The 15,723-nt window shown below is 43.3% G+C and overlaps 1 protein-coding gene across 3 annotated transcripts in view; it reads right to left on the reverse strand.

The window, feature by feature from the left end:
• LOC137378284 (protein phosphatase 1 regulatory inhibitor subunit 16B-like) overlaps positions 1-15,723 on the reverse strand; it is a 149,001-nt gene that overhangs the window by 64,369 nt on the left and 68,909 nt on the right. For all 3 annotated transcript variants that reach the window (XM_068048525.1, XM_068048526.1, XM_068048527.1), the window contains exon 3: positions 1,881-1,951. In XM_068048525.1, the coding sequence (XP_067904626.1) occupies positions 1,881-1,951 (71 nt within the window). The remainder of the gene's footprint in view (positions 1-1,880; positions 1,952-15,723) is intronic.

Consider the following 15,723-nt stretch of genomic DNA (forward strand, 5'->3'; position numbering starts at 1 on the left):
CAGGGAAGCATCAAAGGCAGTCAGTTTCCCACTCTTCTTCCAAGGCATCTGTAAAGCTGTCAATTCCTGAAGAGTCAGGAAGGGGGAGGGGAAGAGTCATCTTGGTGATTTTATTCCCTCCTGGGAGGATATTTTTGATTCCCCCCACGTCTACTCCTTTGAACGCACAGCTCACAATGGGTATTCATCGTGCACAGTTGAATTGTATCAGCTACTGGTGCAAACTTACATCGTACCACAGCACAAATCAATACATGGCACAGGCGTGCACTCATGATCAGAGTAGCAGTAACTCCTTAATCATCCAGTCAATGTTTGGTGCTGTACAACGTTTTTGTATTACGGAATTAACCCACCTTCCTGCACTCGGCTCTCAAAAGCACCGCAGCCCCAGAGCAACCCAGCTCACAGCTTAGGTGTCAGCTGGGTCTCAGTGGGTATCAGAAGGTCACAGGTTCAAGTCTCACTCCCAAGACTTGAGCACATAATCCAGGCTGACGCTCCAATGCAGCACTGAGGGAGTTCTGCAGTGTCGGAGGTGCTATCTCTCGGATGACACATTAAACAAACATCTGCTCGTTCAGGTAGTTGTAAAAGATTCCATGACACTATTTTGAAGACGAGCAGGGAAATTCTCCCTGGTGAGCATTTAACCCTCAACCAACACCTCAAAACAAAAAACTGGTCATTTATTTCATTGCTATTAGTGGAATCTTGCTGTGTCTGTCATGTTTTCTACATTACTAAACTTCAGAAGTACTTTGAGTTCAATAATTTCAGAGTGAACATTGAGTTCAATAATTTCAGAGTATGACAGCCCCCCATTTTACTTTCATTTTTAGTTATTTTTTCTTTCTTACATTTTTTGAAGCCTTTTTTTTTGCATTTATTTCATTTCATCTTAGTTTGTTCAGTTTGCTTACCCACTGTTTTTTTCATGTTTGCACTTCCTGCTGTTCAATATTCAGTCCATTAACACCTTATCTGTACTAATGCTTTGTCTTTAACACACCATTAACATAATGTTTGCCTTTGCTCCATGACCTTTTGGTCAGCTATGTGGTCTTGTCCAATCTATACCTTCTCCTTTGTTATCTCTTGCCCCACCCGCACCTCACTTGCTTATAACCTGTGACATTTCTAATATTTGTCAGTTCCGAAGAAGGGTCACTGACCCGAAACGTTAACTCTGCTTCTCTTTCCACAGATGCTGCCAGACCTGCTGAGTGGTTCCAGCATTTCTTGTTTTTATTTCAGAAGTACTTCATTAGCTATAAAGCAAAGCGCTTTGGGACGTCCTGAGGTCATGAACAGTGCTATAGAAATTATGAATGCCAGATCTTAACAACAGCATTTATCAAACTATTATGCCAACATAAACATAAATATTAGATTTGCCTTGTTATTTAAATAAAGCAGCTGCCCTGATATCTCAGTTGGTATAGGCAGTGCGTAAATGAACCACTCAAGGCACAATGGTCCGAGATTCAAACACTGGTCCATGCTGGTTCGCCGATGTCAATCAGGATGTCAGCAGAGACACTACAGCTGACTGCTCCTCATTAGTATGCAGTCAATCATGCTGGAAATGCATATGCATGGACGCAAAATGTCATAAAAGTGGTAGCTTTCTGTAGGACTAATCATCAGCTTGGTCGAGAACAGCTAACTTAGAGCAGACTGGGAGTGAGGACTGACTTGGCTTTTATGATGATTAAAGCTTTGTGAGTGAGTGACTGTTACCAATGAGTAAAAGTGTTTATATACCTATCCCTCATGGAGAGTGCATCCAACAGGGCATTGCTAAAGTGCTCTGTTCTACAACTGGACTGCATGAGATATTTCCAGGAGTAAAATTGAATCAGAAGACTGCTCCATACCTGATGTAATGCAGTGAGTCCATCTTCATTGCACAGATCTGGATTCACATTCTTTTTCAGTAAGAGGCTCACTGCAATAAAAAAACGACAATTACTCAGAGAACACAGATCTGCTTTTAGACTAACTTTCCTTATTTAAAAAAAATAGTTGGCACATATCTGTTGGCCATGTCTTAACGCGCACAAGTCCCATTCCCTATCACTCCTGTGCTTGCTGACCTTCATTGGACCCCGGTCAAGCAACGTCTTGATTTAAAACTGCTCATCCTTGTTTTCAAATCCCTTCATGGCCTCGCCCCTCCCTATCTCTGTAATCTCCTCCAGCCCCACAACCCTCCAGGATATCTGTGCTCCTCTAATTCTGGCCTCCTCTGCATCCCTGATTTTAATTACTCCACCGTTGGTGGCCTCGCCTTCAGTTGCCTAGGCCTCAAGCACTGGAATACCCTCCCAACACCACTCTGTCTCGCTTCCTCACTTTCCTCCTTTACAACACTCCTTAAAACCTACCTCTTTGATCAAGATTTTGGTCCTGTAACCCAATATCTCCTTGTGTGGTTCAGTGTCATATTTTGTTTTATAATGCTCCTGTAAAGCGTATTGGGATGTTTTATTATGTGAAAGGTGCTATATAAATATAAGTTATTGTTGTTGTTGAGGCACAGAGGGAGACCATTTGACCCATGATGCCTGTGCCAGTTCTTGGGTTCTCCAACTAATCCCACTGCTCTGCTCCTTCCCATAGCCCTGTAAAGTTTTTTCCCTTCAAGTATTTATCCGGTTTCCTTTTAAAAGTTACTATTGAATTACCTTCCACCACCCTTTCAGTTAGTGCCTTCCAGATCACAACAACTTGCTGTGTAAAAGAAATTAGTCCTCTGTTGCCTCTGTTCTTTTGCCAATCACCTTAAATCAGTGTTCCCTGGTAACCAATCCTTTTGCCACTACAAACCGTTTCTCCTTATTTACTCCACCAAAACCATCCATGACTGAACCATCCCCTTAGCCTTCCCTGCTCTAAGGAGAACAACCACAGTTTCTCCACATAACTGAAGTCCCTTATTCCCTGGTCCCATTCAAGTAAATTTCTTCTGCGCCTTCTCCAAGACCTCACCATTATTTCTAAAGGGTGGTGCCCAGAATTAAACACAATATTCCAGCTGAGGCCTCACTGAGCATCAACTGGTTCAGTTATAAGGAAGTCTTGCAAGACCTAGACAATTGCAGCTTCAAAAGAAGACAACTGAGAGGCAACTTTACTGAGTTGTAGGAAACAATAACTGGCAGCACCACTTCAAATTACATTGCAACAGTCGGATGAGACACACAGATTCAACAGGCAACTTTTAGGTTTGATCAATGCACAGTAAGTAATATACACAAGGAATGGCCTTCCAGGTAAAGTAAACGGGGGCATAAACCATGGAATCATTTATGAACTGTTTGATGCTTTAGTTCAGAGTGTTGGATGAGGAAGAGAGTGACTGTTGGCTGCTTCTGGATGGATGACCATGGGTTGATTGGCCTTTCTCATCCATATCATCTTGTGAACTCAAGCCAGTCCAGTCCAGGTCTTTCCAGGGTCAACGTTCAGTTGGTCACTCATTCCTACCAGAATGTAAATTTGAAAGGCAACCTTCTCCTTTTAACAGATTTTACTCTAACCCACTGCAGAGTCGGAAGCAAGAATAGCATAAGTTCAGTCTTTTCACCAGACCCTTATTTCTGAGTGTTCCTGTACAAATACGCACATCTCTCATTACTTAATTTACTGGTACATTTTTCATCTGACAACCAAAACAACATGAGCCCACCTTCTCTGGCTTAACTTTTCAAAGCAAAGCTGTTCTGATTTTTATAACACAGTTGGCAAATTCACTGAACAGACTGTGACAGAGAGAAGATGAGAGGCACTCTCCCTTAGAACTGCGTGCAAACATACCTTTCATGATGTTTCAATTTGGGAAAGTCTGAAACTAGATGTCACCAATACGTGCTAATAAATGTTCTAATGAATGCAGAGGAAATTTCTTGAATGTGAAGAAAACCCTGAGGTGCTTTGCAGATAAACAAACTTAAGGATTTGTGACAACTCAAAGCTTCTGGGGCCTAAAGCATCCCCAGAAAATTGCTAAGTGTCTTAGGCCATCAATAAAGGTCATTTCCTGTCAGTCAATACTGGCAAAATATCTAATCCAGATGATTTAAATCATATTACATAGAATTTAAGGCACAGACACAGGCCATTCAGCCCAACTGGTCTGTACTGGTTTTTATGCTCCACATGAGCCTCTTCCCATCCATCTTCATCTAATACTATCAGCATATCCTCTTATTCCTTTCTCCCTCATGTGTTTATCTGGTTTTTCCTTAAATGCTATTCGCCTCAACTACTCCAAGTGGTAGCAAGTTCCATATTCTAACCACTGTGTGGATAAAGAAGTTTCTCCTGAATACTTTGTTGGATTTATCAGTGACTATCTTATATTGATAACCCCTAGTTTTGGACTCTCCTATGAGCGGAAACATCATGAAAATTATGCTGTTTGCAAACCGTTCTAAGGGAGAGTGTCTCTCAAATTCTCTCCATGACAGAGTGTTCAGTGAATGTCGGCTGGCTGCAAAATGACAGTCTGTATTATAAAAATCAGAACCACCTTTCCTTTGACCAGAGAAGGTGGCTTCACATTACTTGGAGATAGTAAGTTGCCCCTTAATTATTTTTTTCAAATAGCCAAAGAGCATAGGAAAATAGAGTGTTCTTAGTGTGAGAATTTAATACTGTTAATTAATGTATCTTACATACACTAATCAGTTGATAGCCTGAAGCTGTCCTTTATCTGAGAAAAGTGCTTGTTCAGTCCAAGTTCTGTGAAAAGAGGAGAATTTACATGCCCAATTTCAGTTGTCGCTCTATGGAATATGTTATTATCTCCAGACTACACAATCATTTGGTTAAATATTGGACAGAAAAATATACTCTCTGCATTGTAGGGAATGTAAAGTCTGTTTCGGGACAGACTGGTAACACTAAACACAAGGGCCTACCTCACATCGAAAACCCTAAAACTGACAGCCTTAGAGAGTATAGGCCTCAATTCCACTGATGGTTTCATGGGTCAATGAAAGTGGTATAGTAGTAATGTACCATACAGGCCAGTAGACCCCATGTTTGATCTTAAGCTCACGATGTCATTCGGGGCCACGATGATGCACAGGCCTCAGCTTCCTGGACTACATAGAAACAAAGTTAGCTCGGGTTTCAGCTCCTGATTGCCTCTAATTCTGGCATCTTGCACAACCCCGATTTTCATTACTCCACCATTGGCGGCCATGCCTTCAGCTACCTAGACCCTAAACTTTTAAATTTCTTCCCGAGACTTCTTTGCCTTTCTCACTTCCTTCTCCTTAAAACCCCCCTTTGTGACCAAGCTTTTGGTCACCTGCCCTAATATCTGCTTCTGTGCTCATTGTTAAATTTTATCTCTTAATACTTCAGTGATGCCTTGTTTTACTATGTTAAAGGCGCTATATAAATTCAAGCTGTGGTAGTTACTTTCAAGTGAATCTTTCTGGAAAAATCTGTGCACAGATGTTGGCTGGTACCTTCCAAACCTGTCAACAAAGTCCTCTAGTCTTACACATGACGATCTGAGTTGTCTATGTCCTTGAAATTTCAGCCCTGGATGTATCAGCTAAAGCCTGGCTCCCCGACCCGAAACCGACTAGACCCGACTACGTGTCGGGTTCGGGTCTAGTCTTTATTCCAAGTACAGCATTCCGGCTCGGGTCGGGTAAGGCTGGACAGTGTTGCTTTTGGGAAGTCATGGGATCAGGCTTACCCATGATTCCCCACGACTCCAGTTGCAGGAATAGCCTGCTGCCGGAACGGATGAAAGATATTCGGGTCGGGTCGGGCTGGGCACGAAAAAGAATTAAAGGACTCGGGCCTGGGGTGGGTTGGCTCTGGTCGGGTCGGGCCCGGCCCGGCCCGGGTTGGGTTTCAATTTTATACTCGAGCAGGCCTTTAGTATCAGCACCTTCAGGAGGAGTGAGGAAAATGGAAAGTGGGGGAAATGGGAGAATGTTAGAGGCAATCAGAAGAAGTGTTGTTTTAAAAACATGAAGGATGACAAAGTAGAAATCTCTGTAGAATTGTTCATATGCCAAGCTACTGAAGTATCAGGAAATAATTTAAATATATTAAGCACCGAGAAAAATGCAGCCTTGCGTGATCAGTGTATCTCGCCTACATCTAGTGACCCCAGCGACTACAGCTTGTAGCTATCTCAGCAGTCACACCCTAAATTTCTCCTCATATTTCTAATTATGTTAGTAAGCGGTATATTCTTGTAGTGTGGTAGCTAGCAACCAGTTCTGTTTGTGTGTCCACTAAATGCCAATGGCAGATGCAAGAATACATCAGTTAAAACCACAACGGCATAGCTAAACTAAAAGCGGAAGCTCACTACCACAACCCAGACAGACGCTCTAATTTTAATTAATTTAAGCCAACACTTGCAGCCATTCATTCTAACCAGAGTGTTCAAAATAGGGAAAATCGTAGCTAGGAGATTTTCAGCTGCAAGTGAGCTAGATGTCTTACACCAGAAATAAATACAATGAAAAATGCATCTCTTACAGGGATACAGTGGAGAACAGATTGCTGTAGAAAGGACTTGATGCACCAAGACTCACATCAACGATTCCTGATAAAAACATCCTTTTATATACATATATATATATATATATATATATAGATAAATCTAAAGTGGTCTGGCTACTTGACTCCAGCCCACTCTACGTGGTTGACTTCTCAAGTCTTTGAAAGTGGCCAAGCAAACTACTCAGTTATAAAAAACATTTACGAAAGAAGGTGGCCCACTACCAACACCTTCTTGGGGCCACTAGGGATAGGCAGCCTTGCTTGCCTTATGACATACTAAGAACAAACAAAATTTTGCATCATGACATACAGCTCTGTTATCGATTAGCATCTTCTGAGGCAAGTAGCTGGATGACAGACGTTTGAAGAAGCAACATTAGGAAGGAAAAGCATTAGATTTAGAGCAGCAGTGATTTTTTTTGAAGTTGTCTTACAGCTATGATGTTGGATTACTATATATAAAAAATGATCAAAGCTCCCTTATGACAGCAGGTAAAATGCAGAATGTAGAGCCATGCAGTTCCAGGTTCAGTTCCAAGGCTGTACTAAATAAGCTGATCTCGGGAGCAATTGAACTGACATAACTGGATTTGATGCTCCGGGCTAGGAAGAGAAAATAAAGTCACGGTTGCTGTCCAGTGACGCTGGAAAGTGCACCTATGTGGACATTGGTTAAAGACAGGATTTGCCTGGTTGTGATGTGCTCCACAGTTGAATTCTGTGATGTCACTGTGCACTCGCATGAAGAACAGGTGACCACTTGAGTGAGATAGGCAGCTGTGCACAAGCATTTATAGATGATTACTGTTTGGCAACTCTGGCCACTAATTGCCACTTAGCTTAACGAACATTGTTAAAACTACTGACCTAAATGTTTTCGCAATGAGAGGGTCTTTGTCTGTCTCTCAGACGGAATGTTATGTTAATTGCTTGGAGAGAGAAAATATATTTTTCAACTTTGAAATAAATTGTCAACTGTGGCTACTGGCCTGAGCTGATCATTAACTAATCACCCAATTAAAATGTATAATCACAGCTCGAGTAAGTGGAGCAGCCTGGGTTATCTGACTATATGGCAAACACACACACACACATACAGTTAAATGCTTAACATAAATATTTAACATGCAGCATCTTCACTCACACGCGCTTTGCTGCAGCTTTTCCAACTGCTAAGCAACGAGGTTGGAAAATGTATCCCTCATTAAATTGAAAGGATCAAAGTGCCCCAGTTGTGGCTCTCAAATTTCTCTTGGAAACGCAACAAAAATATACTGCAGTCAGTCGGTCATATGTAATGTCCCAGTAATGATGCTGGTGCATGCATCATATATGTTTAATGTGCGAGCTGTGAAGGATATGTGCAGCAGACACATACTCACTTCCAATAGAATAATGGACAAGAGTACCACCTGGTGTCACACAAACATATGGAGCAGAAGGCCCCGGGCTCGATCTCTAGTCTGCACAGAATCGCCTGTCTCTGTGGTTACAATCAGTCTTAGGGCTCCTGGGCTCAGGTAGCGTGATGATCAATTTTCACCAGGACAAACTGGGAAACTGAATTCAAATCAAATCTGGTCATTTGTGGGCTAGCAGCAGAAAAAAGGCTCATGAACTCTACCAGATTGTTGTAAAAACCTAGACTGGCCTATGCGTAACTCTTGTATGCATTTTTGAGTCTTATTGCACTCTGAAGTGGATTAGTGTGCCTGATAAATCAGGCAGAGTTATTGCTCCTGATCATTATCCACTGATGCAACCTTGCATGTGGACATTGCATGAGACCAGGATCAGGCTGAATAGCCTAACGATTCTCAATGCGTACATAGGAAGAAGAAGAGACCATTTAGCCCCTCAAGACTGTTCAGTCATTCAATGAGATCATGGCAGATCTGCGACCTAACTACATATACCTGCCTTTTCTGCATATCCTTTAATACTTTTGGTTAACAAAAATGTTTCAATCTCAGATTTAAAGTTAACAATTGACCTAGTGTCACTTTCCATTTGTGGAAGAGAATTCCAAACCTCTACCACTGTTTGTGTGTAGAATTGTTTCTTAATTTCACTCCTGAAAGGTCTGGCTCTAATTTTTAGACTCTGCCCCCACAGTCCTAGACTCCCCAGCCAGTAGAAGTGGTTTCTCTCTCTCTACCCTATTTATTCCACTTTATGTCTTGAAAACTTCACCTCTTAACCTTCTAAATCCCAGTGAATATACTCTAGTTTGTGTAATCTCTCCTCCTAAATTAACCATTGGAGGCATTGTTTTGGTAAATCTACACTGCACTCTATCCAAGGCCAATATATCCTTCCGAAGGTGTGGTGCCCAGAACTGCTTGCAGTACTCCAGGTGTGGTCTGACCAGGGCACACTCAATGAATCAGCTGGGTGAAGTATCAGCAGGCTGCTGGAGCCTGTGGAACTGTAGCCCAAAGATGAGCAGGAAAGAAAACAGTTTGTTTAGGAAGTATACACAACTTAGATCAATCAGCAACACAGCATGTCATACTCTGAAATAGTAACTTCTCGGTTTCTTGTGGTGCATGTGGGGGAGAAAAGGGCACAGGGCTACATGCAGCCAGTGGATGGGAGCTGTTCCCTTTTACTCAACCTATCCTGTATTTTCTAACCAAATTACTTTTATGAAGCTGTGAAATCTTATTTGCAGATGTACCCATGGCATGACATCATTGGGTACAAAAGGCCCTAAGATGCGAGTGAGAATTCCACACAAACCAGTGGGAAGGAATGAGTTAGTGCAACAGCCAAGGAAACCAGCCAGCTTCAGCACTCCACAAGGGTCCATTCCAACAATGCTCCTCTACACAGATCCATTTTTATCAATGAATCAAATCCAGCCAGTGTCACTTAACCCTGGGATTGCTGAAATATCACCTAACATGGGGGTCAGTCCATTATGCCAGATATCAAAAAGGGGCTGGGGTGGGGGGGTGGGGGGGGGAGGTGGAGGAGGGGAGTGGAACTACCTGCTGTACGACAAGTTTCTTTCAAATTAGACACAATTACAGGTATTTAACAAAACCCAATTATCACAATGAAACTTCAGAAAATTACTTCAGTGACAGTATAAGTGAACATTAATTTATCACTTGCAGTTCTCCGTAATCTCATAAAATATTAATACACTAGTTGCCTTGATGATTCAATTGTAAATGTGGTATTGAGTCATACTGCCCAGATCTCTAGTATGTGCTGAGTCACCTGGCAGCCACAGTGGCAGTAGAGGATCTATAATTAGCCTGGACCAAGGAGGGCAAAACAAAATGAACCTGTTTCCCACTCCTGATCCCAGCAGATGTTACATAAAGACAGGACTGGGTTCAGCCAGGGTGTTGTCTCATGGTGGAATTCTATCTAGTCATGCGCGTGAAGAATGGGTAAGGTGCCAGCGGGCATAAGGGGCCCATGGAATCAAACTGCAGCACCAGTCAGCAACTTCAGGTGAGGAAGGGAGGAGAAAAACACCTTCAAAGCCTATCAGTTCATCTTCACCCTTTTTCATTGGCGGAATCAGCTGAGACATCCATTAGCCTGTGAAGCTGCTTTTCTTTTTTGGACACCAGATGATTTGATTGAAAACATCTTTTCTCAAAAAATAGACTTTATTCATAAAATTTGTAAAAATACATTACATACCAGTTCAAATTTGACATTACATAAAGTGCAATACACATCAGTTTCTTTCAATACAGTACATGAGGTGCCTCACTACACTTGTCATTACAGGTTATATTTACAATGTACATTTACATTTCATGTCAAACATTCGATGGTGCATACAGCCCGGGAGGTTTTACAGGGGTTCCAGTCCCTTGGTATACTATGGCAGGAGAGCCTTACAAAGATGCCTTTCCCCATTGAGCCTTTGCAGTAGCTGCCCCAAGCTTTAGTGCATCCTTCAGCACATAGTCCTGGACCTTGGAATGCGCCAGTCTGCAATACCCGGTTGTGAACAGGTTTTCTGCACTGGAAGATCAGCAAGTTTCAGGCAGACCAAAGTGGGTTGATGGTCCGCTAGCAGCAGTTGATGTTTATCTTGCCGTGCATCCCTGGGAACAGTCCGTAGAGCACAGAGTTCTGCGTTACAGAGCTGCTCAGGATGAACCTCGACACAAACCATTGCATCTTTTTCCAGACCTGCTTTATGAAGGCACATTCCAGAGGAAGTGAACGACGATGATCTCTGCCCCACCACAGCAGCCTCATAGCCAGCGTGCGGAGGCAGTGAAACTCCAGGCGTGCAGGAAGGATCTGACAGGGAGGGCCCTTCTCACCGCCAGCCACGCTACATCTTGGTGCTTGTTTGAAAGTTCTGACAATAAGGCATTCTGCCAAATCTGGCAATTTGCTCGGGGATCCATCAGACAGGATTAACCATCTCCATTTCCCGCAGGGCCTCAAGGATGTTATGTGTGGATCACTGCCTGATAGACCTGTGTGATCAAACATGTTTTTCTGTACAAGCTTTTCCACGAGGGACCCGTGGTACGGCAGGTCCGACTGAATGGAGGGTTCCATGACAATGTAGCCAGTCCAATCCTTCGCACAACTGGGGAAATACAGAAACTCAGCATGTAGTGGCACTTGGCATTTGTGCACCGAGGGTCTATGCACAACTTGCTGCAGCTGTGAACAAAGGTGACCATTAGGTCGAGGCGACACTGGTTTGTTTCCCTCCCCCTTTATCTAGAGGCATCGTGGCCCTTTGGACACAGTCCATTTTCGATCTCCAGATAAAGTGGAAGATGGTTCAGGTGACCGCCACGGTGCAGGAGCAGGGTACAGACCAGAATCAGCCACATAGAGCAACACAGAGACAATTGACACTTTGAATGTAAATGCTTTCCCCTCACTGCCACCTCCAGGAAACAAATCAGGTCAGTTAGCAACAGGTCAATGACTTTGCACAGACAGTGACTATCCGCTGCGCTGGATGCTGCGATAAGGCAGCAGATCAAACAGGGAGCTCGGTTTCAGCCCAGATCTTGAAATAAAGAGGTGCTGAGATGGCAGCCCACACACTTCAGTAAAATAGTGCATTACATCAGTGGCATTCAAAGGGTCAAATAACTAATTCTGCTAAGTGAATGGAAACTGAAAACCTCATTTCCTATCCATGCCCACTGTGTTTGTTTCTGCTAACTGAGCAAAATCCACTTCTGAGAAGCCAGCTAATGCAAAACCAATTATATTGTTTATAAACAGGGGTGGAGGCCATGTATTTACACAAATAAAATTGGTAAGAAACAGGCAACACGCCTCTGCTACAAACATTTTAACTCTAATCTCAGTTTTTCTTTAAGAAACATTATACAATTTCTGTTTTCCTCACCAATCATCTCCCCCACAGGAAACGTGGGACCTGCAGGGAGATTCCCACTGGCTGCCTGCCTCTCTTCCTCGGTCATGTCCCTGCCCTGGGAAGGGACTACGCCGTGTTTGGCAGCACGTTCGAGGCCTTTAACAACTGGGCACCACAAGACAAATACTCAAGAGTTGATTTGAACAATAATATCCTGATTTAGTTTTGCTTTAAGCTTCTTTCGGTTTACTTGAGCTTTCTGTTAGACTATTGTATTAGTGGTGCCCTCCTCAAAAAAGGGGCAATGTCACACTTCTTTTTCTGTTTGATGTTCCCTTTAAGACTTAGTTGCTGTGCGTGGGCCCTTTAAATTTTTTTGCGCAGCCACGCACACGCATTATTTGTCACAGAACGAGGTCTGCACGGTACCAGTGTTCCTGCACAGCTTAGCAGCAGCATTGCTGTGACACTGTGGCAGCCCGGTGCCAAGCCTAATGGGCTAATTTATACAGACATATTTCACAGGCTTTCGAAAATTCTTTTCACAGTAACACATCATGTTTAGGTGCCTGACCTGTGGTCTATAAGATGTATCATCCTCGCCGTACTGGAGAGAAGTTGCTTCTTATGCCTCACTCAGTTGGCTATTCTGCACACATGAGTTTTGACAGCTACTCAACCCTGAGCCTAATTGTGCCCCCATTCAACCTCTCCAGCCATGCACTTCCAATAGAAGTCACTGGACAGCAATCAGATCAGATGTTAAACTGAGGCCCCGTCTGCCCTCTCAGATGGATGTCATAGAGTCATAAAGTTATACGGCACAGAAACAGGCCCTTCGGCCCATCGTTCTGTGCCGGCCATCAAGCACCTAACTATTCATGGATGTCAAGGAATTCATGGCACTATTTCAAAAGAGCAGGGGAATTCTCCCCGGCATTCTGGCCAACATTTATCCCTCAACCAACATAATAAAAACAGATTATCCGTTATTGCTGTTTGTATACAAATTGGCTGCTGCGTTTCTTACATTACAACAGTGACTATATTTCAAAAGCATTTCATTGGCTGCAATGTGTTTTAAGACACCCTGAGGTCATGAAAGGAGTAATATAAATGCAATTCTTTCTTCGTTTCTTTCAATCAGGCGTGGACACCGTGGTTAATTCCCCCTCCCTTGCCTAGTAATGCTGAAGCCAATTGTCTCACACTGTCCTCTGGGCAGGATCAGCTATCAAGATTGAAGCCTAGATTTTGAGGTTCATAGAGTTACACAGCACAGAAACAGGCCCTTCAGCCCACTGTGTCTGTGCTGGCCATCAAGCACCTAACTATTCTAATTCCATTTTCCAGCACTCGGCCCGTAGCTTTGTATGCTATGGTGTTTCAAGTGCTCATCTAAATACTTCTTAAATGTTGTGAGGGTTCCTGCCTCTACTATCCCTTCAGGCAATGTGTTCCAGATTCCAACCACCCTCTGAGTGAAAATTTTTTTCCTCAAATCCCCTCTAAACCTCCTGCCCCTTACCTGAAATCTATGCCCCCTGTTTATTGACCCCTCCGCTAAGGGAAAAAGTTTCTTCCTATCTAACCTATCAATGCCCCTCATAATTTTGTATACCTCAATCAGATCCCCCTCAGCCTTCTCTGCTCTAAGGAAAACAACCCTAGCCTTTTCAGTCTCTCTTCATAATTGAAATGCTCCAGCCCAGGCAACATCCTGGTGAATCTCCTCTGCACCCTCTCCAGTGCTATCACATCCTTCCTATAATGTGGTGCCTAGAACTGTACACAGTACTCCAGCAGTGGCCAATCTGGCATTTTATACAGCTCCATTATAACCTCCTTGCTCTTATGTTCTATGCCTCAACTAATAAAGGCAAGTATCCCATATGCCTTCCGAGCCACCTTATCTACCTGTGCTGCTGCCTTCAGTAATCTATGGACAAAGACACCAAGGTCCCTCGGACCCTCTCTACTTCCTAGGGTCCTACCATCCATTGTATATTCCCTTGCCTTGTTAGTCCCCCAAAATGCATCACCTCACACTTCTCAGGATTAAATTCCATTTGCCACTACTCCGCCCATTTTACCAGCCCATCTATATCGTCCTATTAATCTAAGGCTTTCCTCCTCACTATTTACAACACCAACAATTTTCCTGTCATCTGCGAACTCACTGATCATACCTCCTATATTCACATCTAAATCATTAATGTACACTACAAACAGCAACGGTCCCAGCACCGATCCCTGTGGTACACCACTGGTCACAGGCTTCGACCATCACCCTCTGCCTCCTGCCACTGAGCCAATTTTGGATCCAATTTGCCAAATTGCCCTGGATCCCATGGGCTCTTACCTTCTCAACCAATCTCCCATGCGGGACCTTATCAAAAGCCTTACTAAAGTCCATGTAGACTACATCAACTGCTTTACCCCCATCTACACATCTGGTCACCTCCTCAAAAAATTCAATCAAGTTAATTAGACACGATCTCCCACTGACAAAGCCATGCTGACTATCCCTGATTAATCCCTACCTCTCCAAGTGGAGATTAATCCTGTCCCTCAGAAATTTTTCCAATAGATTCCCAACCACTGATGTTAGACTCACCAGCCTGTAATTACCTGGTTTATCCCTGCTACCCTTCTTGAATAATGGTACCACATTTGCTGTCCTCCAATCCTCTGGTACCTCTCCTATAGCCAGAGAGGATTTGAAAATTTGTGTCAGAGACCCTGCTACCTCCTCCCTTGCCTCACATAACAGCCTGGGATACATCTCATCTGGGCCTGGGGATTTATCCACTTTTAAGCCCGCTAAAACCGCTAATATTTCCTCCCTTTCAATGCTAATTTGTTCAAGTATATCACAATCTCCATCCATGATCTCTACACCTACATTGTCCTTCTCCATAGTGAACGCAGATGAAAAGTAGTCATTTAAAGCCTCACCTATGTCCTCCGGCTCCAGACACAGATTGCCACTTTGGTCCCTAATGGGCCCCACTCTTTAATAAAAGCAAAATACTGCGGATGCTGGAAATCTGAAATAAAAACAAGAAATGCTGGAACCACTCAGCAGGTCTGGCAGCATTTATGGAAAGAGAAGCCCTACTCTTTCCCTGGTTATCCTGTTGCCTTTAATATACTTATAAGATGCCTTAGGATTTTCCTTTATCTTGCCCGCCAGTGTTTTTTCATGTCCCCTCTTCACTCTCCTAATTACTTTTTTAAATACCCCCTACACTTTCTATACTCCTCTAGTGCCTCCGCTGTTTTCAGCACTCTGAATCTACCATAAGCCTCCTTTTTTTTCCTGATCCAATCCTCTATATCCCTTGATATCCAGGGTTCCCTGGACCTGGGTTCCCTTCACCTTAGCAGGTACATGTTGGCTCTGAAATCTCACTATTTCCTCTTTGAATAACTGGTCTGATGTAGACTTTTCGACAAGTAGCTGCTCCGAGTCCATTTTGGCCAGACCTGTTTTATCATATTGAAATCGGCCTTCCCCCAATTCAGTCCCTTTATTTCTGTTCCATCTTTGTCCTTTTCCATAACTACCTTAAATCTTACAGAGTTATGGTCACTATCCCCGAAATGCTCCCCTTCTGACACATCTACCACTTGTCTGGCTTCATTCCCTAGGATTAGGTCCAGTACTGTCCCTTCTCTTGTAGGACGTTCTACGTACTGGCTCAAAAAGCTCTCCTGTATGCATTTTAAAAATTCCGCCCCCTTTAAGCCTTTTGCACTAAGACTATCCCAGTTGATATTGGGGAAGTTGAAATCCCCTACTATTATTACACCTCTCTGAGATTTGCCTATATCTGCTCCTCTAT

This window comes from Heterodontus francisci, chromosome 16 (assembly GCF_036365525.1).
Source record: "Heterodontus francisci isolate sHetFra1 chromosome 16, sHetFra1.hap1, whole genome shotgun sequence".
Lineage (NCBI taxonomy): Eukaryota > Metazoa > Chordata > Chondrichthyes > Heterodontiformes > Heterodontidae > Heterodontus > Heterodontus francisci.